This window comes from Eublepharis macularius, chromosome 11 (genome assembly GCF_028583425.1).
Source record: "Eublepharis macularius isolate TG4126 chromosome 11, MPM_Emac_v1.0, whole genome shotgun sequence".
In the NCBI taxonomy this organism is placed as follows: domain Eukaryota; kingdom Metazoa; phylum Chordata; class Lepidosauria; order Squamata; family Eublepharidae; genus Eublepharis; species Eublepharis macularius.
This window is the reverse complement of record NC_072800.1, coordinates 35,743,233-35,771,043: the sequence shown is the minus strand read 5'-3', so window position 1 is coordinate 35,771,043 and position 27,811 is coordinate 35,743,233. Positions and strand designations below refer to the sequence as shown.

At 44.3% G+C, this 27,811-nt stretch overlaps 1 protein-coding gene across 1 annotated transcript; it reads left to right on the top strand.

Moving 5' to 3' along the window:
- The first annotated feature begins 10 nt into the window (after positions 1 to 10).
- LOC129337322 (collagen alpha-4(VI) chain-like) lies at positions 11 to 17,482 on the top strand. Its single transcript, XM_054990928.1, has 9 exons — positions 11 to 20; positions 1,171 to 1,779; positions 3,181 to 3,768; positions 6,798 to 7,406; positions 10,890 to 11,513; positions 12,558 to 13,109; positions 14,976 to 15,533; positions 15,821 to 15,930; positions 17,426 to 17,482. Exons 1-9 carry the CDS (start codon positions 11 to 13, stop codon positions 17,480 to 17,482), a joined length of 3,717 nt encoding a protein of 1,238 aa, XP_054846903.1.
- The last annotated feature ends 10,329 nt before the right edge of the window (positions 17,483 to 27,811 follow it).

Below are 27,811 nucleotides of genomic sequence, written 5' to 3'. Positions count from 1 at the left end.
AGATTCTGCAATGAGGAACGGTATGAAGGAAACAGGCCACTTTGTTATTTGTTGCATTCAGAAAGATGCTGCTTCGGAACATGGAGGTTCAAATTAGCTATCATGGCTAACAGACGTTTGGCGATCTATCCTTCATGAATTAGTCTTTTAAAAAAAATTAGATATATCATTGTTGGCTGCCATAGCCAGGGTTTTTTCCTGGGATAAGAGGTGGTGGAACTCACTGGTACCATATGCGCGCCCATAAAACGTGTGTTCCTGGGACCACACAATGACATCACTTGCAGGAAGTGACATCATAATACAGGGTGGAGCCAACCCCCAGAGGATATAAAAACAAAAGATAAGGAGGCCAGGTTTAGCTCTAAAGAATTAGAAGCCGGCAGGGTTTAAATGCCCCTTTCCATGTCACTGCACAGTGGAGATGGGCACGAACCTGAATATGAACCAAAAAAACCCATGAACCAGCCCGGTTCATGGTTCGCGAACCAGTGATTCGTGGAAGCTCATTTTCACAAACTTCCACCAACTGGTCTACTGGTTCATTTGGTTCATATTAATGGGCCCTTTAAATGATCAAATGCCCTTTTCCCTGCTGCTAAGCAGCCGGAAAGGGGCATTTAAACCCCATGAACCACAAACTGGTTTGGGAACTTGCCCCAGTTCGTGGGAGTTCCTGGTTCCTGGAAACCCATGAACCACGAACCGCATGGGTTGTTTTTTTTGTGGTTTGTGCCCATGTCTATTTAAACCCTGGCCTGGCCAGTCAGTAGAAGCAAGCTAGCTGGGTTTAAATGCCCCTTTCTGTGCCGCTATGCAGTGGCAAGGAAAGGGGCATTTAAACCCCGTCTTCAGATGCCTGGTGGGGACTTCCCTGCCAGGTACCTGAAGCAAATCGGCTGGGCGCTGCTAAAGAACCTGATGCTGTGAGCTGTGGATAGGAGGAAACAGAATGAGGTGGGCGGGGCACCAGTACGTGATCTCTTTGGAGAACATGTGATCTCTTGAGAGAACTGCTGGAACTCTGTTCCACTGCATTCTGGCTGAAAGAAAGCCCTGGCCATAACCATAATTTCATAAGTCGTGTGAAGAAGTAATTTCTTTTGCTTGTCTTGAAATTGCTGAATACCTCTATTAAGACTGGTAGAATGTTGTAATGTGTATTTTCAGTCTGCAGGAAGGCTTCCGTTGCAGACATTGTCTTCCTGGTGGATGGATCATGGAGTATAAAGCAGAACAACTTCAAAATCATGCAAGATTTCCTATATACCCTGGTTGACAGCTTTGACATTGGGGAAGATAAAGTCCAGATTGGTGTGATTCAGTACAGTGATCGACCCCGCAATGAGTTCTTCTTGAATACTTACCGGCGTAAAGAAGACATCTTATACAAAATACAAAACTTGAAATACAAAGGAGGGGGTACCAAAACTGGAGAAAGTTTGCAGTTTATGCTGGACACTCAGTTCAATGAAATGGCTGGGAGTCGCCGCAATGAAGGTGTCCCCCAGATTGCTGTGGTGATAACAGATGGGCAAGCGCAGGATAATATCCGCGAACCCGCAGAGGCCGTCAAGAATGCAGGCATCACCCTTTACGCCGTAGGCATCAAAGATGCTGTTTTGTCTGAGCTTCAGGAAATTGCGAGCGATCCAGATGAAATGCATGTCTACAGTGTGGTAGATTTTGCTGCTCTGCAGGGCATCTCCCAAAATATAATTCAGGTGCTTTGTACTACAGTAGAGGAAGCTTCTCGACAAATCAGCCAGATTTCTCCAGGTAAATCCACAAGGTTGTGGATGAATATACTACTTTCTTCTGCTTATAGGTAATGAGAAGATCTGAAAATGTGAATGCATTGACTATTTACCTACACTTTGTCACCTTAATTAGGAACTAGTTCTATAGCCAGAGAGTGACTGATCCAGTGTTATAACTCCGGGGTTGGAGCAAGACTAACAGCACAATCCTGAGGTCTGCTGTGCCGCCTGTCTGCCCACATCCCTGTGGTGCCGCTCATCCATTTCCTAAGAACCTTTTCTGGACAGCTATACTGGTAGTTGAGCCTAGCAAGGTGCGGTGAGGCTGCAGCACGAAGCACACGCCCTGCTGTTCCCCTGACAACCTTGCTAGCATCACCGAATGGCCGTGCCGCCCCCATGATGACAGGCACTCAAGGGGCAAGCAAAGGCACAATCAATGCACGAGCTGTGATCCCCGCTGCTCGTTGACACCCCCACCTCTTGAGAAACGGGGGAATGTAGATACTATTTATGAAAACAACTTACTTTTAAAAATTACTATATTTTTCTGGTTTCAGTTGATGGTTAGTTGTGACTTAGCATTATCTCCATAGAAATGCCTTTTGGAATAGCCTTCTAAAGATACTCATCATGGATCAGTTAGGTTGGCAAACCATGCAGAGCAATCCAGAAATATCCATTTGCAGGAGTAATTCCAGCCCTTGCTCATTGCTCATTCCTTTAAAATCCATATCATTTATGCATTATTCATGGCATCACAAAAGCATTTCCATGGAGCATTTCCTGTGCTGCAACAGTCAATAGGATTTGCAGCTAGGTTTCCAGTGTTGCCACAAGGAAGTGACTTGAAGGCCATGTCATTAGAGCCAAGGCAACATTAGCTATTGTTGGAAATAGCAGTGATATCTTGCCCCACTTAGAGACAGGGCTTTTTTTCAGCGGGAACACGGTGGAATGGAGTTCCGGAACCTCTTGAAAATGGTCACATGACTGGTGGCCCTGCCCCCTGATCTCCAGACAGAGGGGAGTTTAGATTGCCCTCGGAGGGAAATCTCAACTCCCCTCTGTCTGGAGATCAGGGGGCGGGGCCACCAGCCATGTGACCATTTTCTCTGAGGGCAACCCACTGAGTTCCACCACCTCTTTTCCCAGAAAAACCCCCCTGCTTAGAGCATTGTTAGAACTACTAGTTCTGGCACAGTTGGGAATGCTGGTCTTTTAAATGGGAAGTTGGGCTGAATTGCATCATTCTGACTAGCAGGGACAAGATGCTGTTGTGGCCCAAATGCAGGATCAAAAACACACAAACAAAAATTCTAATTTGGGTTGGCCAAGGAAATGTTGCATTCTTTTTAATCTGAAGCCCAAAGTAAAAGGAATAAGCAGCCTTTCCATTTGTTTGCTTTTTTTCATCTAGTGTGTAGAAAGGCCACTGTGGCTGACATCGTATTCCTGGTGGACAGTTCATCCAGCATTCGTGAGGAGAATTTTGAGAAGGTGAAAAACTTCCTCAGTGTCCTTGTTGTCAGTCTTGATGTTGGCAGTGACCAGGTTAGAATTGGTCTGGCTCAGTATAGCCGTGAAACCTTCAAGGAGTTTCTGCTCAATCAATATTCTTTGAAAAGTGATATTCTGGAACAAATACAGAATTTGACCTTCCGGCATGGGCGCACTTACACAGGTGCGGCACTGGATTTTATCAGGACTGGATACTTCACTAAATCTGCTGGAAGCAGAATACAGGAAAGCATCCCTCAGATACTCATTCTCATCACAGATGGAAAATCTAATGATGAAGTCAAGATGCCAGCCAGGAAACTGAGGACAAGAGGAATCTCTGTTTATGTGGTGGGAATTGGTGTCCAGGATCCGACTCAGCTTCAGGAAATTGCCAGCAGGCCTTCTGATAAGTTTTTGTTCAGTATAGACAATTTTGATATTCTTCAAGATCTCACTAGAAATTTTCTTCGGACCGTCTGCTTTGAAGTGGAGAGTCAAATTAAAGGTGAGTAAAATTGCCGTACATATCGACATTTTGGCAGGCACTTAGATGCTTTATTTGTGTCTAATTTGCCATGAGACTATGAAAATCCAGATAGTTGCATTAATGTTAATAGTGTTGGTTTCCATGATGCCTCTCATAATAAAGGAGACTGAAAGAAGGAAGAGCATTCAAAGCATGGGGAGATAATTTTCAGGAACTCGACTGAATATAGCCTCAAGGTGACTTAGCTACCCCACTTGTAGTTTATTTGGAAGAATGCAAACAAAACTCGCTCTGGAATCTTTTTCTCTTAGGACATTGCCACCCATACAATAGTAAATAATGTCCCAGAAGTACAGCTACTTTCCATTTACAATTTATTTCTGTAAATAAAAAAGCATCTGGGGTAGAAAACAGCTGCCAAAAATATTCATTTTGCTACCAAGGGTAGCTTTTAAACCCAGTCCATGAAACATGTTTGGATTAAAAAAAAGCCCCGTGAGTCCCCCCCCCCGAAACACAGCACCAGGAAAGCCTTTTAAAGTGCTCTGGAGAGAGACCGTCCTTCATGACAGCATGACGACCCCTCCTGAGCACCTTCCTTCCACAGAGAGATAGGTTCTTGGGGTAGAAAAATGCCCCTGTATACAAAAAGAGTTAGAAATTATTAATTTTTTACATGTTTTTACATATTCTTTAAAATTCCTGAAAGTTTATTGGTTTTCTAATATTTTAGTTTCAAAACATAGTTAATGTTGTTTCAAATAACTTGAATTTGACTAGGGGTGGAAATATACCCAACTGCAATATATTTAAGGGTTTTTGGGGGGCAGGGGAGGACTGATAGAAGGTTAAAAGTGATTTACCCTGAAGAAAATGGAAACCTTAGTCGATTTAATTATATTGCCAATCTGTTCCTGTAGCCTTAAGAGGTGATGAGACAATGTTTTATTTTATTAACTCCCAAGAAACCCTCTGGATCAGATCATTATTATTTTGATTTTACAGGAGATTAAATAAGGCTAAGAGATAATGATGTTATCACAAGGGCACTAGGGAATATGGGGCAAAGCACAAATTTAAACATGTTTCTTAGATATCAACTCTGACCTTATGTGTGTGTTAATTCAAAATTTATGGTAAGAGTGTCCCTAAACCTCTTGATTGATCATTCTGAATGAACAACAGATTACTACATAAATTGTTCTATAGCTTTTCTTAAATTATTACTAAAATTTTGAGTATCAATGAATGTACTCAATTCAAGATGAGATAGTTCATCTACGTAATCAAGAAATTCCAAAAGTCTGATAATTTAGTATCTGGAAGTGATTAAGAAGTTTTGGGAAAGATTGCAGTAAAGCTTGGATGCCATTTTGGGCACGTTTTGGCCTGGATCAGGCCCAAAATGGCCCAGATCAGGTCGCTGCTGGGCAGGAGAGAGGTTCTCCGCCAGGCACTGACCCAATCCTGGAAGTTTTGGCCTTGATCCCGGGGCTGAAATGGGCCCAGAATGGCTGAAAATGGCCATTTTGGGCCCGTTTTGGCTTGGATTGGGGCCTAAATGGCTGGGACCGGGCTGGTGCTGTGTGGAGAAGGCTTCCCCCACCTGGCACTGATCCAATCCAGATGATTTCTGATCCAGGCCGTTTCGGCCGCAATCCAGGCCGAAACGGGTCCAAAATGGTTGAAAATGGCCATTTTGGCCCCGTTTTGGCCTAGATTGGGGCCTAAATGGCTGGGATTGTGTTGGTTCCGGGCAGGGGAGCATTCCACCACCCAGCACCAACCTGAGCCAGGCCGTTTTGGCCCTGATCTGGGCCATTTCAGCCCCAGTCGAGGCCTAAATGGCCCAAAAATTTTCAGTCAGGTAGGCAGGGCCACTGGACTGTTGGGGGAACTTCCAGAATGGCGTTCCAGTCTGTTCCCCCTCCAAATGAGCCCTGCTCTGGTCGAAGATAGTTGAATGGCCCTAGGGCCAGGAACCACCAGTGGCCCTGAGCTACAGACCATAGGGCGCACAGGGAGTTATACCAGGAGAGGCAGTCCTATAGGTATGAGGTTCCCAGACAAACGCACTTGCATCGACCCATTTCCAGCATCTCCCTGCCATTCTCTTGCCTCTTAGCACCACACTAGGTAATCCCACCACCTCCACTTTGGGAACCACTGATCTATTGTCCCAATCAACTAGTTCCTCGGTATTCCCAGCGTTTCTTTAAAAATAGTAAGGTTCTAGCTTTTTTGTTGTTGTGGAAATATAAGGGGGAAGGTGCCCCTCCTTATATCTCTGCAACAAAAAGAGCTTGAAATTTACTTTGAGAATTCAGAGAAGCTAATACATAATGGCAATAAATCACATTATTGTGGTATATAGTGAAATAGCAATTTCTTGTTTTCAGAAATAAAAGAAATCCCAGGAGGAGCGCAGTGGTTATGGGAACAGGAAAGTCAGGCAAAATGGCAACTGATGGAGGAAAGGCACACCAAACACCTGTGTAGACATTCCTTTGCCAAGGTGAATGTCTCTGCATTCACAACAGCAATGAGAGGGTAGAGGAAATGCAGAATCCCCACTTTGTGGAGGCTGCCGAAACCTGTCAAGTTGCTAAGCTGTCAAGGCCCATAGCTGACTTCTGACAGGCCACTACTGGGAACTGACTAGATCGGCCCTTGCTCTTATCCAGCTGGTCTCTCCTTATGTTCTCACAGCTGGCTAGCCGGAGGCAAAGGTTCAGCTTTCCAAAAAACTTTGATTCTAACTGCATTTTGAGCATGATTATGATCCAAAAGCTATTCTCACACACTATTATATTGAACAATCATTGTATTGTCAGAAATTTAAGTGGAATATGGCAGTCATTTGATGCATTTCAGCAGTACTGCAAATGCAATTTATCAACAATAAAGCACACAGAAGAAACAATGCTTTCAGTGAACACCAAAAAATAGCAATGTCAGTATATTTTACAATTTAAATTTAGATTTTATTGAATGTTGGTGTGTCTTTTTTAAAAATATGGGGGTCTGATCTCTTCCCCCCCCTCCAGATTCTTTAAAGCAGTATGCAGACGTTGTTTTCCTTGTGGATTCTTCTGAAGCAATGGAATCTTCTACCTTTGAAGAAGTAAAAACATTCATTGCCCAAGTAGTCGAACAGCTGGACGTTGGAGTTGACAAATACAGAATTGGCTTTGCACAATACAGCACAGATGGGAAGGTGGAATTTCTGCTGAAAACTTATGAGAATAAGGACGATGTTCTCCATCACATCCAGGACAGTGTTCCGTTCAAAGGAGGCCACCTGCGGACCGCAAGGGCCTTGAGATTCCTACGAGATGTTTATTTTACTGAAGAAGCTGGGAGTCGATTGAACCAAGGAACACCCCAATTTACCGTGGTGGTTACCTCAGCGAAATCTGAAGATGATGTTAGAGAAGCCACGCAGGAGCTGAAAGAGACGGGAGTGAACATTATAACAGTCGGGGTGTTAAATTCCAACAGGGAAGAACTGGATGCAGTCGCTACCTTTCCCTGGGTTTACCAAGTCAACGATGAGCAGAGCTTCGGCCAAATTCACAAGGATGTTGTGGATATTTTGGATGGACCAGCTCAACAGCAACAGTTTGAGGATGCCCAGGATGCAAAGGTTCCAGGAGGTAGAGTCATACCTGTAGATGAGAGAACTTTGTTGGGCACTAAATTCATGCTTGCCACTTTCAGCCCTTCCGCTGATGTTCATATGCAAGTGTGAGGAACAGAAATGTGTCTGTAAAAGACCGAGCACATGAAGCTGCCTGATACTGAATCAGAATATTGATCCCCCAAGGGCAGTGCTGTCTACTCTGATCGGCGGCAGCTCTCTGAGGGAGGGAATTCTTAGCTACCAGCCAAACGGGGCAGCTACCCCAGGCCCCATACTTGGTGGGGGCTTCCAACTAGCCATATCCCCATCTTCACAGACAAACAGCAGGCTCCCACAGCTACTGACCCCTTGTGCCCACCTCATCTAGGGCTTGGTGGTTGGCTTCTGGTGGCAGTGGGGGCTCCCATCAGCCTCTGACAGGGTGAGGACCACTCATTGCTTGGCCCAGTGGGTGGGGTGGAGGCAGTGATTCTGGGGCCCCATCCTGGACTTTTGCCCAAGGCCTCAGAGTCCCTAAGACCACTCCTGCTCCAGGGTTTCAGGCATAGGGCTTTCACATCACCTTCTATCAGATCCTCTTAACTGGAGCTGCTGGGGATTGAACCTGGCATGTTTTGCATGTCAAGCAGGTGCCCTACCACTGACCGAGACACAGTTCCTTCCACCAGGCTTCTTGTGCAGGAAGCGTTGCAATTTATGCTGCCTGCATTTTACTCATGTGATTTCAGGCAAAGCTGCTTATAGGGAGCTGAACAAAGATGTCGTGAGTTCAGTCTCAAGCAAATGCAACATCATTATTCAAGTACTGAGCTTTCGTTTGGCTTCAGCGAATGTCTTTGCTTTTTGCGGGCCCAGCATCTAAGAGGGAGGAAGGGCAATGGGAAGGCAACAGAAGACAGACAACTTGTTGGGATTTAGAAGGCCACAACTTTATTGGTTCCAGCTTAGGAAGTCCTGGCATGCATAGGGAGCGGATCCAAGCATCAACCAACCCTCTGGCTGGCCAATGACCCCCTCACCCCTTCAGGACATCAGCTGAAGGGGAGCACCATGGGATGACACGCAGCAAGATTCCACATGTATGGATCCCTCTGTCACTTGGGAGTGAGCATGCCCTAACAGCCCCTGCCTGGGCTTGTTCCTGCACTGCCTCACCTAAGGATCTTTTAAGAGAATCCCCAAGTATTGGGAAACTGGGCTCATGGCCCTGTTTCCCCTCCCCCCCCCAAAAGAATCTTTACCCAATGCCCAAACTGCCCTCCCAAAGTTTTGACAGAAATAGAATAGTGTCGGATTAAAGTAGAGACCCCAAACCCAAGACCCCGCATACCCTAAAATGAGGGAGGGATAGGTAGGGAGCTGTCTCAGGAGCCAAGTGCAGGTGGCCTGGTCAGCTCCACGGCTTGTCCCCTCCCCCAGCAGCTGGAAGGAAGCCACTGTTGTCCACCCCACCCCAGAGGCAGGCCGGCAGATCCCAAGCAATGGAGGCTACCTTCCCTGTGCCCTTTCATCCCCTGCAGGCTACAAACTGAGCCCCCTGAATGAGTCCGTAAGCATGGCTTATCAGAGTTGCACCAATACAGTTAGGCATCTGAGCAAAAAATGACATGAAGGCCAAAGCCACTTTGATATAGGATACTGATCTAGCTGTGGCTCAGTGGTAGAACACCTGCTTTGTATGCTGAAGGTCTCAGGTTCAATCCCTAGCTTCTCCGCGTTTAAAAAAGATCAGTGGTGGCGTGAAGACTTCTGCCTGAGGCCCTGGAGTGCTGCTTTCAGTCAAAGTAGACACAACATTGAGCTTGATGGGCCAATGCTTTGACTTGGTACAGGGCAGCTTCATGTGCCCCTCTCCAAGGTTTTCAAATTGGCCATGGATTGTTTCAAGCCAAGTTTATGACTATAACAACAACATTTGATTTATATACCACCCTTCAGGACAACTTAATGCCCACTCAGAGCCGTTTACAAAGTATGTCATTATTATCCCCACAACAATCACCCTGTGAGGTGGGAGGGGCTGAGAGAGCTCCTAGAAGCTGTGACTGACCCAAGGTCATCCAGCTGGCTTTAAGCAAAGGAGTGGGGAATCAAACCCGGTCCTCCAGATTAGAGCCCCATGCTCTTAACCACTACACCACTACACTACTACTGTGAATCATGAAGTTAAAAGTGGTCTCTGACCATTTCTTGGGCTTCTTGGAATACAGTTTGTGTATGTGGCAATTGAGTTTACTACTGGTTCGGTTTGGTGTAGTTAAAAGTGTGGGATTCTTATATGGAGATCCAGGTTTGATTCCCCACTCCTCCGCTTGAAGCCAGCTGGGTGAGCTTGGGTCAGTCACAGCTCTTCCAGAGCTCTCTCAGCCCCACCCACCTCACAGGGTGATTGTTGTTGTGGGGATAATAATAACACACTTTGTAAACCACTCTGAGTGGTGTTAAAGTTGTTCTGAAGGGTGGTATATAAATTGAATGTTGTTGTTGATTATGATGATTTGGTCCATTGTCCCCTAACTGTCACCTTTAATTTTGGAAGAGGGACTGATACCGCTATACTCTAGATGGATGCAGTTCACACATGCCAAAGACTTGCTTATATATATCCACTTTGTGTTCCTGTCTGTTCACACAGAAGCCTGCACTTTAGAGATTACAGCTCTCACTAGAACCACACACCTTGTCTGCCTTGTTAAATATAAATAGGCCTATAGCAATGTTCTGAAAATATTCTGGAGGAGCACATTATGCTGCAGAAGCAGTAAATCCTCTGGATCCGTGCCTTTCTGATTAATTTAATTCCCACACATCATTCATTGGGGGCAATTTTATCTAAATTGTTCCATCCAGGTTTTATTCTCTAATCTGTTCCTTTCCACTACCTTATCCAATGTTATCCTATGCAGGGCTTTTTTTTAGCTGGAACACGGTGGAACGGAGTCCCGGAACCTCTTGAAAATGGTCACATGGCTGGTGGCCCCGCCTCCTGATCTCCAGACAGAGGAGAGTTTAGATGGCGCGGAGGGCAATCTAAACTCCCCCCTGTCTGGAGATCAGGGGGCGGGGCCACCAGCCATGTGACCTTTTTCTCCGCAGGCAACCCACTGAGTTCCACCACCTCTTTTCCCAGAAAAAAAGCCCTGATCCTATGCATACCCACCGCACCATCTGGGCTGTTCTGGAGTGATACCCCCCTCCCCTGCTTGTCCAGTCTCTTTTTCTATTGTTCTGGAAAAACTGTTCATACTTAAGGACAGAGTGCCTCTTGTCCCAAGTTGGATTCTATGACTTTCTCCACTAAGTCTTCTTTCAACAAAGGAAAGATTTTTTTTCCCTATCAGACAAAGTCGTTCTCCATTGGAGGAAGTCTTTTTCCCTTGAATTTCTCAATAGCAAGAAGTCTTTCTCCCAAGCAAAAGAGAGTCATAGGATCCACTTTAATGGAAGGGAGTCAAATGGTCCAATGCATTATTTTTCTACCTTGTTTTGTTCACAGTTTGTTTCAGTGCATCTGTAGCAGACATTGTGTTCCTTGTGGATGAATCCAGTCGGGTTGGTGAAAAGAATTTCCAGCTGATCAGGGCTTTTCTACTCAGGATTATTAACGCTCTGGATATTGGTCCAAATAATGTGCAAGTTGCCTTGGTACTGTACAGTGATGAGCCAAGATTAGAATTCACTCTGGATACATTTGAAAACAAATTAGAGGTCCTGAACTATGTGAAAAAGTTGCCATACCGTGGTGGGCAACCGCACACTGGTGCTGCTATAGACTTCCTGAGGAAAGAGGTTTTCACTAAGGCGGCCGGTAGCAGGCGAGATCAAGGAGTGCAGCAATTGGCTGTGGTGATCACTGACGGCTACTCGTTAGATTCATTCATCAAACCCGCGTCCAGTCTTCGACGTAGTGATGTTACTGTGTATGCTGTGGGCATCCAAAACATCTCGCAGAGCCACCTGCTACAGCAAATTGCATCTCATCCTCCAAGGAAACACGTCACTAACATGGCATCTTTTTTGAAGCAACCAGACATTGAATGGAAGATGAAGAAACAGCTTTGCAATGAGATCGTGGAACAAGCATTTGTAATCCCAGTGTGGACCCGCAGCCTGAAGGAAGGTAAAGGGCTCGTGTCATTGTTAATCCCAGAAACTCGTCCCGGTAAGATTGTGTATTCTCAGATTAAAGGCTACTGGATGGCCAAGTGGGTTGATCCCAGTGATTCACTCACACTTTGTGAGGCGTCTCCTCTGTCAGAACAAGGCAGTGCACATAGATCCTCCTTCACATTTTATCCTCACAACAACCATATCAGATAGGTTAAGCTGTGAGTGTGTGACTGGCCTGAGGGCATCATGGCAGTAGGGTGGGTTTGTCCAAGGCTCTGACCACAGCACCTCATGGGCTCTCATAGCACATAATCATGCCCTATGTGTTACAATGTGCAATGTGCTGAATCATTATAAAACAGGAGGATGGTGGGGGCTTTTAAAGAACAACAGAGAAAAACCTGCTGCCCATGTTGCCTATGCCCTTCCCACCCCCAAACCTTTCATCTCTGGTTGTTGTTACTCCCCTGGTAGGGTACTAAGGTGGGAGGGAAGGTGGCATGGTATGGCCTGATCTCACCAGATCTCAGAAGCTAAGCAGGGTTGGTACGTGGATGGGGGCCTTCCAAGGAAGACTCTGCAGAGGAAAGCAATGGCAAACCACCTTTCCTTGAAAGCCCCTTGCTGGGGTCACTGTAAATTGGTGGTCACCATAAACTGGTGACTTGATGTACGTAGGACACCAAGACTGGAAGTATTTAGGGCACCAACACTGGGAGTAGCTGCTTCTGGAAGGAAAATGGCAAGGAAAAAATGGTTTCAAATAGGAAAGTACATGTGAGATTAGCACCCCTCCTTCACACCCTTGCTGTACAATAAAAATACCCCCCCACACACACTCATACTAGTTTGGCTCTGCTGCAAACTGTTACACGTACACAGTGCTGTTAACACTTACTGAATAGCTGTCTTTATTCACTCACTGTTTGTTGCTTTCATGGAAATGTAAGTGAAATATACTTTGCAATATTCTATTTAGTAGCATTTCTCCCTTTGTTTTCAGAATCATACTAAATTCATATTGTTTTACCTTTCACTTTTCTTATTTTATTAGGCTGTGAGCAGACTGAAGAAGCAGACATCTATTTCCTGATTGATGGGTCAGGCAGCATCTTTCCAAATAACTTTAAAGACATGAAAAGGTTTATGAATGAAATGGTCAATATGTTTCAGGTTGGCGCCAACAGGGTTCGGTTTGGGGTCGTTCAGTACGAAAGTGAGCCAAAAACGGAGTTTGCAATTGGCTGGTACAATACGAGAACCCAATTAAAGAAAGCCATCGAAGCAATCCAGCAGTCAGGCGGCGGGACTGAAACTGGAAAAGCTTTAAAGTACATGAAGAGCCTGTTTCAGAAGGCTTCTAGGGACAATGTTGCAAAGTTCCTCATCCTTGTGACAGATGGTGAATCCCAAGATGAGGTGATTAAACCAGCAGTGGAACTGCGAAAAGAAGGGATTATGATCTATGCTATTGGTGTCAGGAATGCTAGCAAAGAAGAACTGGAACTCATAACAGGGAAAGAAAATCAGACCTTTTTTGTGAATGAGTTTGACTCCCTAACACGCATCAAACTTGATGTGGCACGGGATATCTGTTCCCCTAAGGGTAAGGCATTTTCTTAAAATGAGGACTTTCAAGCACTGCCATAGTAATCATCCTTAAAAAACTCAATTACATGTTAATGACCTTTTAAAAAAGAAGACTCTGGGATTGTTTTGTTGAGGAACAGACAGAGTCCATAAACATCTCCTGCTGAAATTTTATCAAGAAGAAGAATGGCACCCTCTCCTCCTCTGCTGTTTTCTGGTTGAAGAACCACCACTGAGGTACCTTTGATGTTGTAAACCTATGCATACCTATAATTTCCCCCCAAGTAGGGGTAAAAGCTGCATAGACGCAATAATTGTCCGTGAGAAAACAGCAAAGGATGGGATTCTTTTTCTTGAGGTAGGTCTCACAGGCCCAAAGTCATCCAGCAAGCTTCCATGGCAGGGTGGGGATTTGAATTTGGGTCTCCCAGATCCTAGTCCAGCGATGGCAAACCTATGGCACGCATGCCACAGCTGGCACACAGAGCCCTCTCTGTGGGCACGCGAGCCAAGTCGCCAATCGCTAGGTCCAGGGCTCATTCGGAGGGGGAACGCCTGGAACGGTGTTCCAGTAGCTCTGAGCAGAGATCACATGGGTTTTGGCCCTGCTCACGTGATTCCTTTTCCTCAAGGCTGCCTCCCTGCTGCCCGTCTCTTTAGCAGCAGGAAGTGGAGGCAGCAGCTGGACTGCTGGGGCTGGCTTTCTAAAGAGTAAGCTGCTTTGATTTAACTTGCTTTATCTTCATTCCAGACTCCTGAGTGAGTGAGTGAGTGAGAGAGAGAGAGACACTGACTGACTGCAAGCCAAGCTGCTGGTGTAAAGAAGGGCAAACTGCTTTGATTTAACTTGCTTTACTTTCATTTGTGGCCATCCAGTGGCTTTGGCTGCATGACCACCTATCAGTTGCTCAATGGCTTGAGGTGCATACTTAGCCCAAGGGCTGGGTGCCTGGCCTTGGAGGACTGGCTGCTTGGCTGGCCTAGGGTACCCAAATTCTTCAGGATGGCCCTATTTATAGGTGTTTCTGACATAGGGCTGAGATGGTGTGATTTCCCTGTCTGGACTGCTGGGGCTGGCTTTCTAAAGAGTAAGCTGCTTTGATTTAACTTGCTTTATCTTCATTCCAGACTCCTGAGTGAGTGAGTGAGTGAGTGAGAGAGAGAGAGAGAGACACTGACTGACTGCAAGCCAAGCTGCTGGTGTAAAGAAGGGCAAACTGCTTTGATTTAACTTGCTTTACTTTCAGTTGTGGCTCTTGAGTGAGAGAGAGAGAGAGAGAGAGTGCTTGCAAGCCGGGCTGCTGGTGTAAAGAAGGGCAAACTGCTTTGATTTAACTTGCTTTACTTTCATTTGTGGCCATCCAGTGGCTTTGGCTGCATGACCACCTATCAGTTGCTCAATGGCTTGAGGTGCATACTTTGCCCAAGGGCTGGGTGCCTGGCCTTGGAGGACTGGCTGCTTGGCTGGCCTAGGGTACCCAAATTCTTCAGGATGGCCCTATTTATAGGTGTTTCTGACATGGGGCTGAGATGGTGTGATTTCCCTGTCGCTGCAGCTGCCAATACAGCACAGGAGCAATGAGGCTACCAAAAGGCAAGCTTCTCCACATTTCTCTGCTCCAGTCTCCCAGCAGCTTCAACCCTTCCCAAGATCCTGGCAGCAACTGTCTCCCCTCCCCATGCCACCAGGTTTTTTTCAGGTTTTTTAAAATGGGCAATTGGATATGATTGTAATATTGAAATTACTGGATAAGAATACATTGATCATAATGATACGAACCATTCAAAAGTAAAAACCATTCTGGATGGTTTTTACTTAGTATTTAGGGAAGGAATATTTACCAAATTTGCTTAATACGTTTCTTTTTAAAAAAACTTTCAGCATGCAAGAACTTGAAAGCTGACATTATTTTCTTAATTGACACCTCTGAAAGTATGACTGACAGACAGTTTACCATGACAAAGAACTTCATCCAGGGGATTATCGACGAATCTGATATTGGAGCGGATAAGGTGCAGATTGGCCTGCTCCAGTACAGCACAGAGCCAAAAGCAGAGTTCGCGCTCAACAAGCACAGGAGCAAAGAGGACCTGAAGAAGGCAATATCTGCAATGAAGCAGATTAAAGCAGGAACCGAGACGGGGAGAGCTCTGGAGTTTGCCTCTCCTTACTTTGACGAGTCCTGGGGAGGGCGGCCGGACGTAAAACAGCATCTTATAGTGGTCACAGATGGAGAATCGAATGATAAAGTGGAGGAACCTGCTAAAAGACTCAGGGAAAAAGGAATCATCATCCATGCTGTTGGAATAGTCAAAGCAGTTTACTCCCAGCTTAAGGAGATTGCCGGCATGCCAGATCGAGTGTATATCGAGGACAACTTTGACTCCCTTATTTACTTGGAAAAGACGATACTTTTTTATATTTGCAAACCTGCGGAGCGTAAGTATCATCAACTATTGATTCTTGACTCTAGCTGGAAAGGAAGAAAAAGTTCCTGTATCTTGAGTAGTTTCAAAGAAGAGGGAATTATGGCTGATGCAGCTTCTCTTGCCAAGATTCTCTCTTCATCACACCTGTTAAAAGCTCGTGGCTATGCTGTACCCAGTTGTCTAGGCGCTTTTCTGTCTGTCTTTTAAAAATAACATTTCGTGCTGGGGTCAAGGGGACATCTTGGTGATAGAAGAGTTTTATGATAGTTTATAACAGTGTTGCTTTGTTTTTTTCAGTTGTATCATGCCAAAGGCCTGAAGTCGCTGATATCATCTTTGTAGTGCATGGGTCAAGAGCTATTACAGCATTGCAATTCCAGGGTATACAGCAACTCATGGAGGCCATTGTAAACAACTCAGTGGTTGGAAAAGGCTATGTCCACTTTGGTGCTGTTGTCTATAGCAATCTTCCTGTAGAGCAATTTTCTTTGAAAGCGTTCTCGACAAAGGCTCAAGTCAGGGAAGCAGTTTATAAAATGACTCCTCTGAGAGGGCAGTCTTTCACTGCTAAAGCTTTGGATTTTGCAAGGGAAAGATTTGGTGCAGCTTACAATGACCGTACACCATCTCTTGGCATCACACAGTTCCTTGTGCTTATCACCGATGAGCCAACGGCAACAGCAGACAAACCCCATCTTCCTGCAGCAGTAAAGACTTTGAAGAAGGAAAGAATCAAGATTGTTGCCGTTGGGACGGAGGCTGCCAATACTACAGAACTCAAAGAAATGGTCGGTGATGAGAGAGCGTATTTTTTTGCCCCTAGTTATAACATGCTGGCAAGCTTACAACAAAATATAACTCACATTCTATGTGACAAATCAAAGCCAGGTAAGCTGGTAACTTTGAAATTAGTTTTGCAAATATACACACCTAGTTCATAAGCAGTATTGATAATTTATTGATAAAACACACTATTGGGCATGACATTGGGGTAAGCGAAATAGTCACAGACTTTAAAAGGTTAGAACTTGATTCCAATTAGTTACGTAATCACAAAGTATTCATTCATTTGTAGGGAGCAAGGAAGAGGAGAAAAACCTTTCAGGGGACAATACCTATTACAATTACCTATTCAGGAGACAATACCTGTTACAATACCTATCTCAGAATCTGTCCTCCTCTTGAGGAGGAAACTATTGTCCCACTTCATGGATATAACACAACGTGGAGATGGTATTCAAACAGTATATTTCATGAAGCCCCTCTTCCCCCCGTTAAGAGGGTTCAGTAAATTTCTCTTAGGGTACAAGTAAAGTCAAATGTAATTAAAATGCGAATTATTTATTTATTTTATTTATGTCATTTATAGTCTGCCTTTCTCACTGAGACTCGAGGTGGATTACACAGTATGAGACTAGTACAATCAGTAACAAGTACATTTCAATACAGTATCAAGGACATTTCCATAAACAATGCCGTAGGGTAAATAAATACAAATTTAAAAGACATAGTATTAGCAAGAATCCAATACAGAGTAGAAAAATACTGAAGCACAACATAATCAATTCTAGGACTGACAGTAGACAATATGGAGCACTGGTGGTACATAGGAGTACATATTTAAAGCAGCAGATAATACATAGGGCAAAATAGTGATGAAGTCTATGGTCCCTAACTCATTAGCGAAGCATCTGAGACCCCATCGCTACAATACAGCCCTCCCATTTGAGTAAAAAGCATCAGTAACAAAAAAGTAACAGATTGGCTCCTAAAAAGCAAGTGAGGCTTTCTTTCCAAGTAAATAGGTTGAAGTTTGTTGTCTATGTAGCCTACAAGGATCAGTTCGTGCATGCTTACTTAATGAGGAATCAATCAAAGCAAAGTGAATTTCTCTCTCCGCAGCTTGTGAAATTCAGCAGGCAGACCTTGTGTTTCTGGTTGATGGATCAGCAAGCATAACAAAAAGTAATTTCACTATGATGAAGACATTCATGAAGGGAATTGTGAACAGCTTTATCATTGCTGAGAACAAAGTCCGCATTGGGGTGGTCCAGTACAGCCAAAATCCCCAGGTAGAACTGTATCTCAATGAATTCTACAATGACATTGACATAAAGAATAAAATTGAAAGCATTGTCCAATTAAAAACAACCACCTTCACCGGTAAGGCACTCAAATTTGTTCAGAGTGTCTTCGAGCCTGCCTCTGGGGGCCGGAAGAACCAGGGAGTGTTGCAATCACTCATTGTCATGACCGATGGAAAATCCAATGATAGTGTGAACGAGGCGGCTGTCGCTCTGAGGAATTATGGGATCAATATTTTTGCAATAGGAATAGGAAAAGAACATTCCGAGTCCTTCGAGCTGAATCAAATTGCTGGTAGTTCCAAGAGAGTATTCCGGTTGAATAATTTCAATGAACTGGAAACGATTGAAAAAACAATCTTCACGGAAATCTGTGAAAGGTCGGATCAGCCGCGAGGTAAGTCTCAATAGGATTTGTGGTATCCCTTTCTAGAGGTTATTCACGGGAGAGGTTAATTAATTGTGGCTGATTTTACAGCATTATTTTTATTACTTGCAATGTTGGGTTCAAGAAGGATACTGAAAAGCTGGAAGGAAAAAAGGGTCTGTGGGTGAATTGTAGAGGATGAATTGCGTTTGTTTAGCATACCAAAAATGAAGGTTGTGCTGCATTTTGAAAGGGCTACAAGAAGAAAAAGATGGAATTGTTTGTCTTCCCGACTTCGAAGAAAATATTTTGAGGGTCGTTATAAGAGCAGAAAGGTGGGGTATTCTTTTTTTGTAAAATAAATAAAAATATGAAGTGTTGGAATTAAATGATCATTTGATAGAATTAGGCTAGTATTAGGGGGAAAACTTACTAAACCCAAGAGTGATTCTGCAGTGAAATAAGTTGCCTTGGATGTTTATAGAAGCTTCTTCCCTGCTGGTTTTCAAGAGATGCTTGAGCTATGAGAAACTGGACGGGATGAATGTGCTGGGCCAGTCTGACCAATACTTGGGCTGCAGGGGCAAGACTCAAATAGCCCTCCTTACCTGGTGTCACCCTGGCTCAGAGGAGAGCCAGAGGGAAGACCTCCATGGAAGAGGCCAGTGGCCAGATGGTGGGGAAACAGTAATGGGTGTGCCTGCCCTGCCTGCATGGCTACCACGGAGTAGTGGGATTGGAATTGCTGGTGCGCCCCCGGAGAGTGAGGTAGCATTGCAGCCACAGATGGGCTTTATGCTGGCAGGGCCATGGATTCCCGCATTGGCTTGGCAGCATCTTCTGGACTTCCTAGCACAGTGGTTTTGAGGGCCAAGCTAGAAGTGACGAGTTGTACTTGAATGGCAAGTGAACAGAATCACATGTATTCCTCCCTGTTCACTTGTGCTCCACTTGCATTCCACTCGATCACGCAAGTGGAGCACAAGCGAACAGGGAGGAATACATGTGAGTCTGTTCACTTGCCATTCAAGTGTAATTCGTCACTTGTAGCTTGGCCCTATGGCCCTGCAGAGCCTCAGCTGGGTGTGGTTAGGATGGCAAATGAGAGAAATGGGAGCAGCAAGGGGCAGAGTAGGGTTATCAAGTCCCTCAGGAGCCAACCAGAGGTGCAGGGGGCTTGGAGGCAGGAGGCAGCAAGGTTAGGGTTGCCAGTTTCCAGGAGGTGGCTGGAGATCTCCCAAAATTACAACTGGTCTCCAGGTGACAGAGACCAGTTCCCCTGGAGAAAATGGCTGACTTGGAAGGTGGATTCTATGGCATTATAGTAGCTGAGGTCGCTCCCCTCCCCAAACTCCACCTTCCCCAGGCTCCACCCTCCAAATCTCCCAAGAATTTCTCAACATGGACCTGAAAACCCTAAGCAAGGTACTCACATCCCATGTGTGCTTCTGTGCTTCCCTGTTATGCCAGAAAATGACATCATTTTCAGGTGTGGTGTGGGGGCATGGGAGTGTGCCCACACACTTCTCCCCCCCCCCCCGGTCCTTTCTCTCTGCTGGCCAGGTGAGTGGTGCTAAGGGTGGTAGGGGTGGGTGGGGGTTCCCTGACTTATCCAGGGGGCTGGCAAGCCTAGGGCAGAGTCAGGTTTAAGAGGGAGGGATGGAGGGGGCTGTATTAAGGAAGAAGGGTCTGAGGCATAAAGGAGGGCTGGGACTGGCTGTGGGATCCAGGAAAGAGGAAATGGAGAAGCAAAGGAGGGCCAGCCTGGAGGAGGCGGAAAGGAAAGAAGGGGGGTTGCTGCTGCCCTTCCTGGGGACCGCTCAGGGAACCCGCAAGAAGGCAGGGTGGGTGACTAACCCCACCAAGACCAGATAGAATCCAGATAGAAACATGAAGATAAGTCGGACCTTGTTACAAAGGAATGGATTTGACTAGAGTCCCACAAAAACCTGTTTTAACAGCTGGGAAGGCTAGAAATTAGGACTTCTTCCCTATCTCAGACTTGAGGTTATTAGCTCAGCTGTTTGATCTTTGATAAATAGTCTGATGCAAGCATAACTGTTCTGACAAATGCACAGTCCAACTGTTTTCCAAAAAACATGTGTAGCCAAAAACAACCAAGACTAATTGCATTTGTTGTTTGTGTAAAGGGTTGTGAAGTCGCAGCCAGTTTATGTTGACTCCGTAGGGTTTTCAGGGACAGAGATGAACAGAGGTAGTGGTTGGCCATTGCCTGCCTCTGCATAGCAACCTGGGACCTCCTTTGTGGTCTCTCGGCCAAGTACTAGCCAGGGCTGGCCTTGCTTGGCTTCTGAGATTTGGTGAGATGAAGCTAGCCTGGGATATGAAGCTCAGGGTAGAAACAGCCAACTCTAACTGTATCCTTAGTGGGGACCAATTTTTTTTTTAAAAGATGGTTGCTTGAAAGATGATACAATAGCGCCTCCTAGTGTGGCCCCACAGTACTCAGCTGTGCCTTAAGAGGAGATTATTCCAATTGCCTTGAGCACAGCCTGAATCAGATACTAAAGGCATGCAAGCGAAGACTTTTTGTTCTTTTTGGCATACCCCTGATAATTGTTTTTGGCCCTCTCTCTGGTTATTGTTTTTATGTGTGTTTATATGTTTTTACTGAATTATTGTATCTATACTTTCTTTTAAATGTTTTTAATGTTGAAACATTTAATGTTGAACATACAAATTAAAATCTCATCTTAAACACCATTAAAATCAACACACAAATACACCATTAAAACATTTTAAAAACAGAGCTTGAAATAAATACAAAAGATTAAAACAGCAATTAAAACATTGGGGAGGGAGGAGGGATCACTGAAACAAAACAAAAATGTCCTCTCCTGCTGGCGGAAGGCAACAACAGAGGGAGACAAGCGAGAGTCTCTCTACCCGAGAACTCTTACACAGGGCAGCTCAAGTGAAGGGAGAGGCAATGTTAGCTGGGAAGCATAGTTTTAAAAGACAGAGCTGCAGAGATCGCTCCTCAGAGGGTTTGTTTATTTCATCTTTGCCTCCCCAGGGATGAAGATGAAATAAACAAACCCTCTGAGAAGCAATCTCTGCTGGCTTTGTCTTTTAAAACTATGCTTCCCGGCTAACATTGTGTCTCCCTTCACTTGAGCATCCTTGTGTAAGAGATCTCGTGTACAGAGACTCTCTCTGGGGAGAGAGTTCTAGAGTTTTGGTGCCACTACTGAGAAGACCTTCGCTTGGGTTGCCACTTGCCTGGCACTCGAAGAGTGGCCTCTGAAGATGACTGCAGTGGTTGGGTAGGTTCCATAAAGGAGCAGGCAGTCCATCAGGTATGTTGTCCCCAACCATGGAGGGTTTTAAATGTCAGCAGCAGCAACAGCAGTAGCACTTTGAATTGTGCCCCAAAACAACTTGGAAGCCAATGTAGTTGGACTAAGACAAGGGTTGCCAGCTCCAGGTTGGGAAATTCCTGGAGATTTGAGTGGTAGAGCCTGGCAGAGGGAGGGACCTCAGTGATGTATAATGCCATACAGTCCACTGTCCAAAACAGCCATTTTCTCCAGAGGGACTGATCTCTATGGCCTGGAGATCAGTTGTAATTCCAGAGACCTCTGGGCATCACCTGGAGGTTTGCATCCTAACCAAGACTGGAGTGATATGTCCCCTGTGACCCACTCCAGTCCACATCCTGGCTGCACCGATAAACGTTTCTGAACTTTTTCAAGGACAGCCCCACACAGAGCGCACGGCAGTAAATATAATCCAGTAAAGGGAGCCTTCCAGAGGTGCTTGTGTCAGGTAGCACATCTATTTTCCTAAACTAATTTGACTATGCTATATCATTACTTCCCTCTTTTAAAAATTTTGTTACCCTTTTCAATCTACTGCTTTACAGAAACATGGGCCGTTTCCACACTACTCACCTTCATCCGGAACGCTGCGGAACATCGCGAAAAAACCGCAGAAGAGAGTATCTTCTCATGCGAGTTTTGCGCGACATCACACAAAACTCACGCGAGAAGACGCTAACTTCCGCATTTTTTTCGCGACGTTCTGCAGCGTTCCGGATGAAGGTGAGTAGTGTGGAAACGGCCCTGGTCAGCTTTCATAGCTTTACTAAGGTATTTTCTCTCCATATTTTGAAGTATGTTCTACAAGAAGCCCCAAGTCCACTTGCAACACAATGTAGATTTTCTGTTGACATACAAATTTTGAGCTTCATTTGTATGTGTGCAAAGTGTCCATGAAAGATCTGGCATAGACAGGGTATAGTTATTTTAACTATGTGCTAGTTAAGCATAGGGTAGTCTTAAAAAATAACTATGAACACTTGCTTTAAACGTGCATTTATCTATCTTTTGTAGAGATGTGACATGTTTAAAAACTCAAAGATACAAAGAGCTGCTTTAGATGCACCAAGAGTTTGGACATGTCAGTTTGATACGCTATTTAAGACACGCTCTCCATGTGATGATTTGTAATGTTTGTGGAGAAGCTGAAGCATGGAAATGTGAGCAGTGGTGGCCAAGAGCTTGATTTCTGGAACAAGAACTTGCTTTTTAGAACAGAAATCTTTCATGTGCTTTTGAGAAGACAAATAGAGAATCACAAACTCTTTCTCCTGTGATTGAATGGTCCAAATCTTAAGTACTTTAAAAGAGAGAGAGAGAGAGAGCATTGCTTTGCTGTGCACTTGAACTGAACATGTGGAAACATATAGTCAAGGAGCAGATGAGTGTTGCTAGATTTAAAAATGTTTTCTTTGTAAAGGCACAAGCAGATGTGCCAAAATTTGCCAATCTCTGTTCATTTGTAAAGTGCCAATGGCACGGGAAACTCTGATTCAGATCAGGAGAGTGTAGGAAGGGGAGAGGGCGTTTAACTCTTCCTGCTTAGTGCTCTCAATTGAAACCAGGTGCTTCATGCTACTGTTAGCATTTTAACGGGGGAAATACATGGCTCCCCTCTTAACAGCAGCCTCGTTTCAATCTGGCCAAACTGAGTGGGAGCTGAAGGGTTAAACCCTTTGTCTGTGTGGCCCCAATCTGAACTGGGGCATGGTAAATTTGACTTTTGCTGATGGGTAACAATTCATAATCATTGGCTTGTCTGTTCATTCTCTGAGGCATAATTTTGAATTCTCAACTTATTATTTGTACTCCAAGGGCTGACTGAGAAGATTGCAATGAAATATTACACGCGTTGTAATTACATGTTTCTTTTCCCTTCTTCACAGACTGCAATATTGACATTTCCATAGCAGTTGATAGTTCTAAGCGTGTGTCAATGACGCGTTTGAAGCAGACAATGCAAGCACAATTGTCCAGGCTAGTGCCCGTGATGGCTTCCTTGACCAATATCAGCTGCCCCATTGACCCTCCCATAAGCATCAGGTTTAGGTACCAAGTCTTTGCTGGAAATGATCAGCCCTTATTTGACTCTGCCTTTGAAGCATACAATGAAGAGATCATTCAGAAATTCCTAGCTGTGCAAATCACGGAGAACACTTACTTGAATATAAGATTCCTAGAGTCCTTTTGGGAAAGATCCCTCAGTGTGACCTCTGCTAAAGTTAAGGTAAACATTTTTCTTTGGTATGATGGAAAATATATGAGCACGTAGGATAGAAAGAAGTATTGCCCTGTTTTGTTCCAGGAAAGCTCAGTCTCAGTCTGAACATTCATGATCAGTTGGAAAATAAATTTCCATAAGGTCAAAATCTTGCAATTTCCACAAGAGTAATTAGTTTTGTTTCTGGGAAGGGGAAATGGCTAGATTCCTGTCTCAAATAGCAACCAAGCTGACCAGGAATGTCTGTCATGTACCAAGAGCTGCGTGATGAGTGTATTGGGATGAGATTGGCCAAGCAGTTTGCAAGGAATCTGGCCAAACAGTCTACTGATTAATTGGCTGCCTGATCATCAATGGCAAACAGGAAGTGAGCCGAAGTGGCAGGCGTTTATAAAGATCCCTTGCTCTAACCTGCTACCAATTGTAAATGTTAATACACAACATGTTTAGGATTGTGCTGTTCTCTGTCTTTAAGTAGAATGCTTAGACAGTTCAACTCATTCATTTCCTAAAATACCTGATTCTAGAACAAACCTGTTAGACTTTTCCAATGGAACCTACCCATCATCAGGGGCTCAAAAAAGCCTTCTTTTTTTATTCCTTCTGTGGGTTGAAAGAATAGCTGGTCTGTGTAGCTATTGCAAGTCACAGAGCTTGTACTGCACTGGGCTTAGTGGATCATGAGTTACGCAGACTGGATCTCAAACCTTGCTGTAACCATTACTGCCAGCTCAGTGTCCTGTGAGTACTGAGCAGAAAGCCTGGTTATTTGCTAATATCCACTACATGAAGAATAGTTATGTTTAAGGCATGTATTAAACCTGGAGAGGACTTGAAAGCCACCACCTTTATCTATTCTTGGATTATCTCACCTTAATTTTTCATAAGGAATGGGAGGGGGAGAAACAGGGAAAACTAGCTGCTAAGTATAAGCATGATCCCCTCCAGCTTTGTCTGTCTGTCTCTGGGAAAACACTCAGAATTCTCTGCAGTCAAAACCTGGTTTAAGTACATCAACCTCTTACAGAATGTGTAATATGGAGTGCAGCTTCGAATGGTTTGAGAAAGTGTTCAGTATGGCCGTGAGCTGTGCTTTGGTCAAAAAGCCACCATGCAGAGTTGGTATCTTTTCTTGTAAGATTCCATCCTTACCACAAATGTGTCATTGCAGGTCCTCTTAGTGTTTACAGATGGACCGGATGATAGCATGCAAAACCTCAAAGTGACATCAGCCTCTCTTCGCACAAAAGGTATATATGGACATTCTATAGCATCCTTTCAGCATGGTTCCAAAGTCACCTCACATTTATTTGCAGGAAAGACAAGGAATAGTACAAGGGATACGCCTGCCTTGTTTATTTTCTCCTGCTTATTATCTTTTAACATCCGCATAGGCTCTGTTTAGTAAATTCAGTAATCTCAAATTGTTATTAATTTGTAGTTCTTATTTTTAAAAATGTAAGTCCTACCTTTCTCTTTAAGTAAATATTCAAAGGGGTTTACATTTTGTTTATATATAATGTATACTACATTCATATATTCAGTGCAGGATCTATGAAAGGATGGCAAGGATGCAAAGAGAACTTCCTATGATAGTTTTACAATGGTCTTTCCAGAAATATATGGAATGCTTGGAAAGTTGATAAACGATCGTTGTGTAGTGTGATTGTTTACAAACAGGAGGTACTACTTATACTCCCGGGAACAAAAGAATATAATTTCTTAATTTTATTTAAGCAAAGTCTGGAACAACTAAATCAGGTCTACACAGCTATAATTTAAAGGGGCAGATACGGGGATCCATAGAGACTCACAAGGAAAAATGAGAGAATCCAACCACTATGGTATGTATCCAAGAAAAACCAAGAGGAGAGCTGTTTTTTTTTTAAAGTATCTGATACAGATAAGCAGACTCCAACTTCTTTGGTTTGAGAAAATATTTAGAATTACCCACTATAACATGCTTGTAAATGGAGGATAAGTTTTTCTGTACAACTGCCTACTTAGGTTTAATTTCTGAAAAATTCTCCTGGCACCAGGTCCAGGAGCCCCTTTCTTCTCCCAGAGGAAAACACAGAAGTAGTGGGGAAGTAGTGGAGTCCTCCAACCACTTGAACTACATCAGAAAGCGCCACAGCAGGAAGGTCCATATTACAGGTTTCATTACGTCAACCTGGCCCTATCTGGTGAAAGACTTCCACGCAGAAAATAAATGACAGTCCTTTTGCTTGCTTGGGAATGAAATCAAGTGACTACATTCTTCCTGCAGGGCTCGATGCACTTTTAATGATTGGCCTGGAAAATGTTGAGAAGTATGATGAACTTCAGGAAATAGAATTTGGTAGAGGATTTGGATATCGGGAACCATTGCACATTGGAAATCCATTACTTCCAAGCATCTTATGGAGACAACTTGTAAGTTTCTTTATGGAGGAAGGAGAGCTGTGTTCTTCATAACGTTAAATGGGTGATTTAGAATACAAGCTGCGTTCATTATTTTGCAGGACGCTGTTGCAGAACGCAAATGCTGCAAGGTTTGCTGCAAGTGTTTTGGAGACGATGGATTGGCAGGCAGTCCTGGATCTCCTGGAATAAAAGTAAGACTAGAGAACTGTTACAGTGTTTAAGGCAGTGATTTTCTAACTATATAATGCAGAAAAGCTGAAGCCAGCATATGAGATGTATCCATTCATGTCTCCTGATCTAAGGAAATCTCTGTGCAGCACTGATTCACTGAAGCACAGGGCTTTTTTTCAGGGGGAACGCGGGGGAATGGAGTTCTGGAACCTCTTGAAAATGGTCACATGGCTGGTGACCCCGCCCCCTGATCTCCAGACAGAGGGGAGTTTAGATTGCCCTCGGAGGGCAATCTAAACTCTCCTCTGTCTGGAGATCAGGGGGCGGGGCCACCAGCCATGTGACCATTTTCTCCGAGGGCACCCCATTGAGTTCCACCACCTCTTTTCCCAGAAAAAAAGCCCTGCTGAAGCACATACACTAACAGCACATCAGCAGGGATATCAGTTGGAGCAAAGGTGATTCAGCATACCTGGAGACTGGTGCAGGGGACACTATATTTCTCTATGCATTAGAACCATGTTGTTTGTTATCTTCTTACTGAATAGGATGCCTCTCCTTGTCTAAGTGGGGAGTTTCCTCCTCCTTTTCCTTTGTTTTCTACCTCTTCTTGAGGTCTTGCAAGAGGCAGGATATCTCCGTGGGTCTCTCCTGCGAGCGACTAGGCTAGGCAAGTCCAGACATCTTCAGGGTATAAAACAGAAAGGAAAGGAAAGGTAAGAATGCTGCTGAGTGTGCAGATGCAAAAGCGGCACGTCTAAATGAAACTAGCTGCCTCTCAAAGAGACTTTGCATGAGGCGATAAGACTCCACCAAGTGTGATGAGTAGTTACTAGAAGGCTGCCACTGCACAGATGCAAAACTGCTTGCAAGCAACCTTTGGAGGCAATCCAGCAAGAGGCTTGACTTGACAAAAACTGGGCATTTTATACAAGGGAACTTCAAATGTTGGTGCTGCCAAAGTTCTTTGCATCACTGAAGAAAGGCCATGAAAATTTCTTTCAAACAAACAATAGAAAGCCTCATCAGGGAGCCATGTTTTCAGTGTTGTATGCCTGACTGAGAAAAATAAGAAACAAGTAATCCCAACCATGCTGCTAAGGTTTCTCATGTTACTTTTCCAGTGCTTGGACACATTAGACAGAAATGTATGAAATCTTCCAAAACCGCAAATGTGTAATAAGAATCAAAAGTCCAGCTCCAGTTGGCATACATCTCTTTTTATTTCCAAGTATTCCATGGAAAGTCAATCTGTTTTCCTTGTTCACTTTTGCAATTTGAAAAGCGTGTGATTATTTTTACAGCCTTCTGTGGGAAAGCTGTTTATGCCCCCAAATATTGAGCAAAGTGGCAGTACAGTCCAATCCATGTACTGATCTGGCTTAAGAAGGGAAACTGACCCAGCTCTCCTGTTAGAAAGAAAGGTCTACGATGAAACAAACCATTTAAGCAGGCTAGAGTCACCAGCCTGTGAGCCAAAGGAGAGAATCTTTCTTCTCATTCAAGCTGCAGAGGGATCGTAATAAGTTCAACAGGAATCCAACCACAAGAGGAAAGTGTGCAATCTGGTTTTTGACTATGCAGAAAATATACACAAGTCTTCATGCCAAACAAGAACGAATTTAGAAACACAGGAGGAGCTTATTTATTTACAAAATGTATACCTTTTCTGCCATCATCAGAGCCACCAAGGTGGCT

Bases quoted from the DNA above. Each gene is read 5' to 3' on its own strand.
- LOC129337322 (XM_054990928.1), top strand. The intron at 1,780-3,180 runs GTAAATCCACAA...TTTTTCATCTAG, and splicing joins AATCAGCCAGATTTCTCCAG to TGTGTAGAAAGGCCACTGTG. The intron at 13,110-14,975 runs GTAAGGCATTTT...AAAAACTTTCAG, and splicing joins GGATATCTGTTCCCCTAAGG to CATGCAAGAACTTGAAAGCT.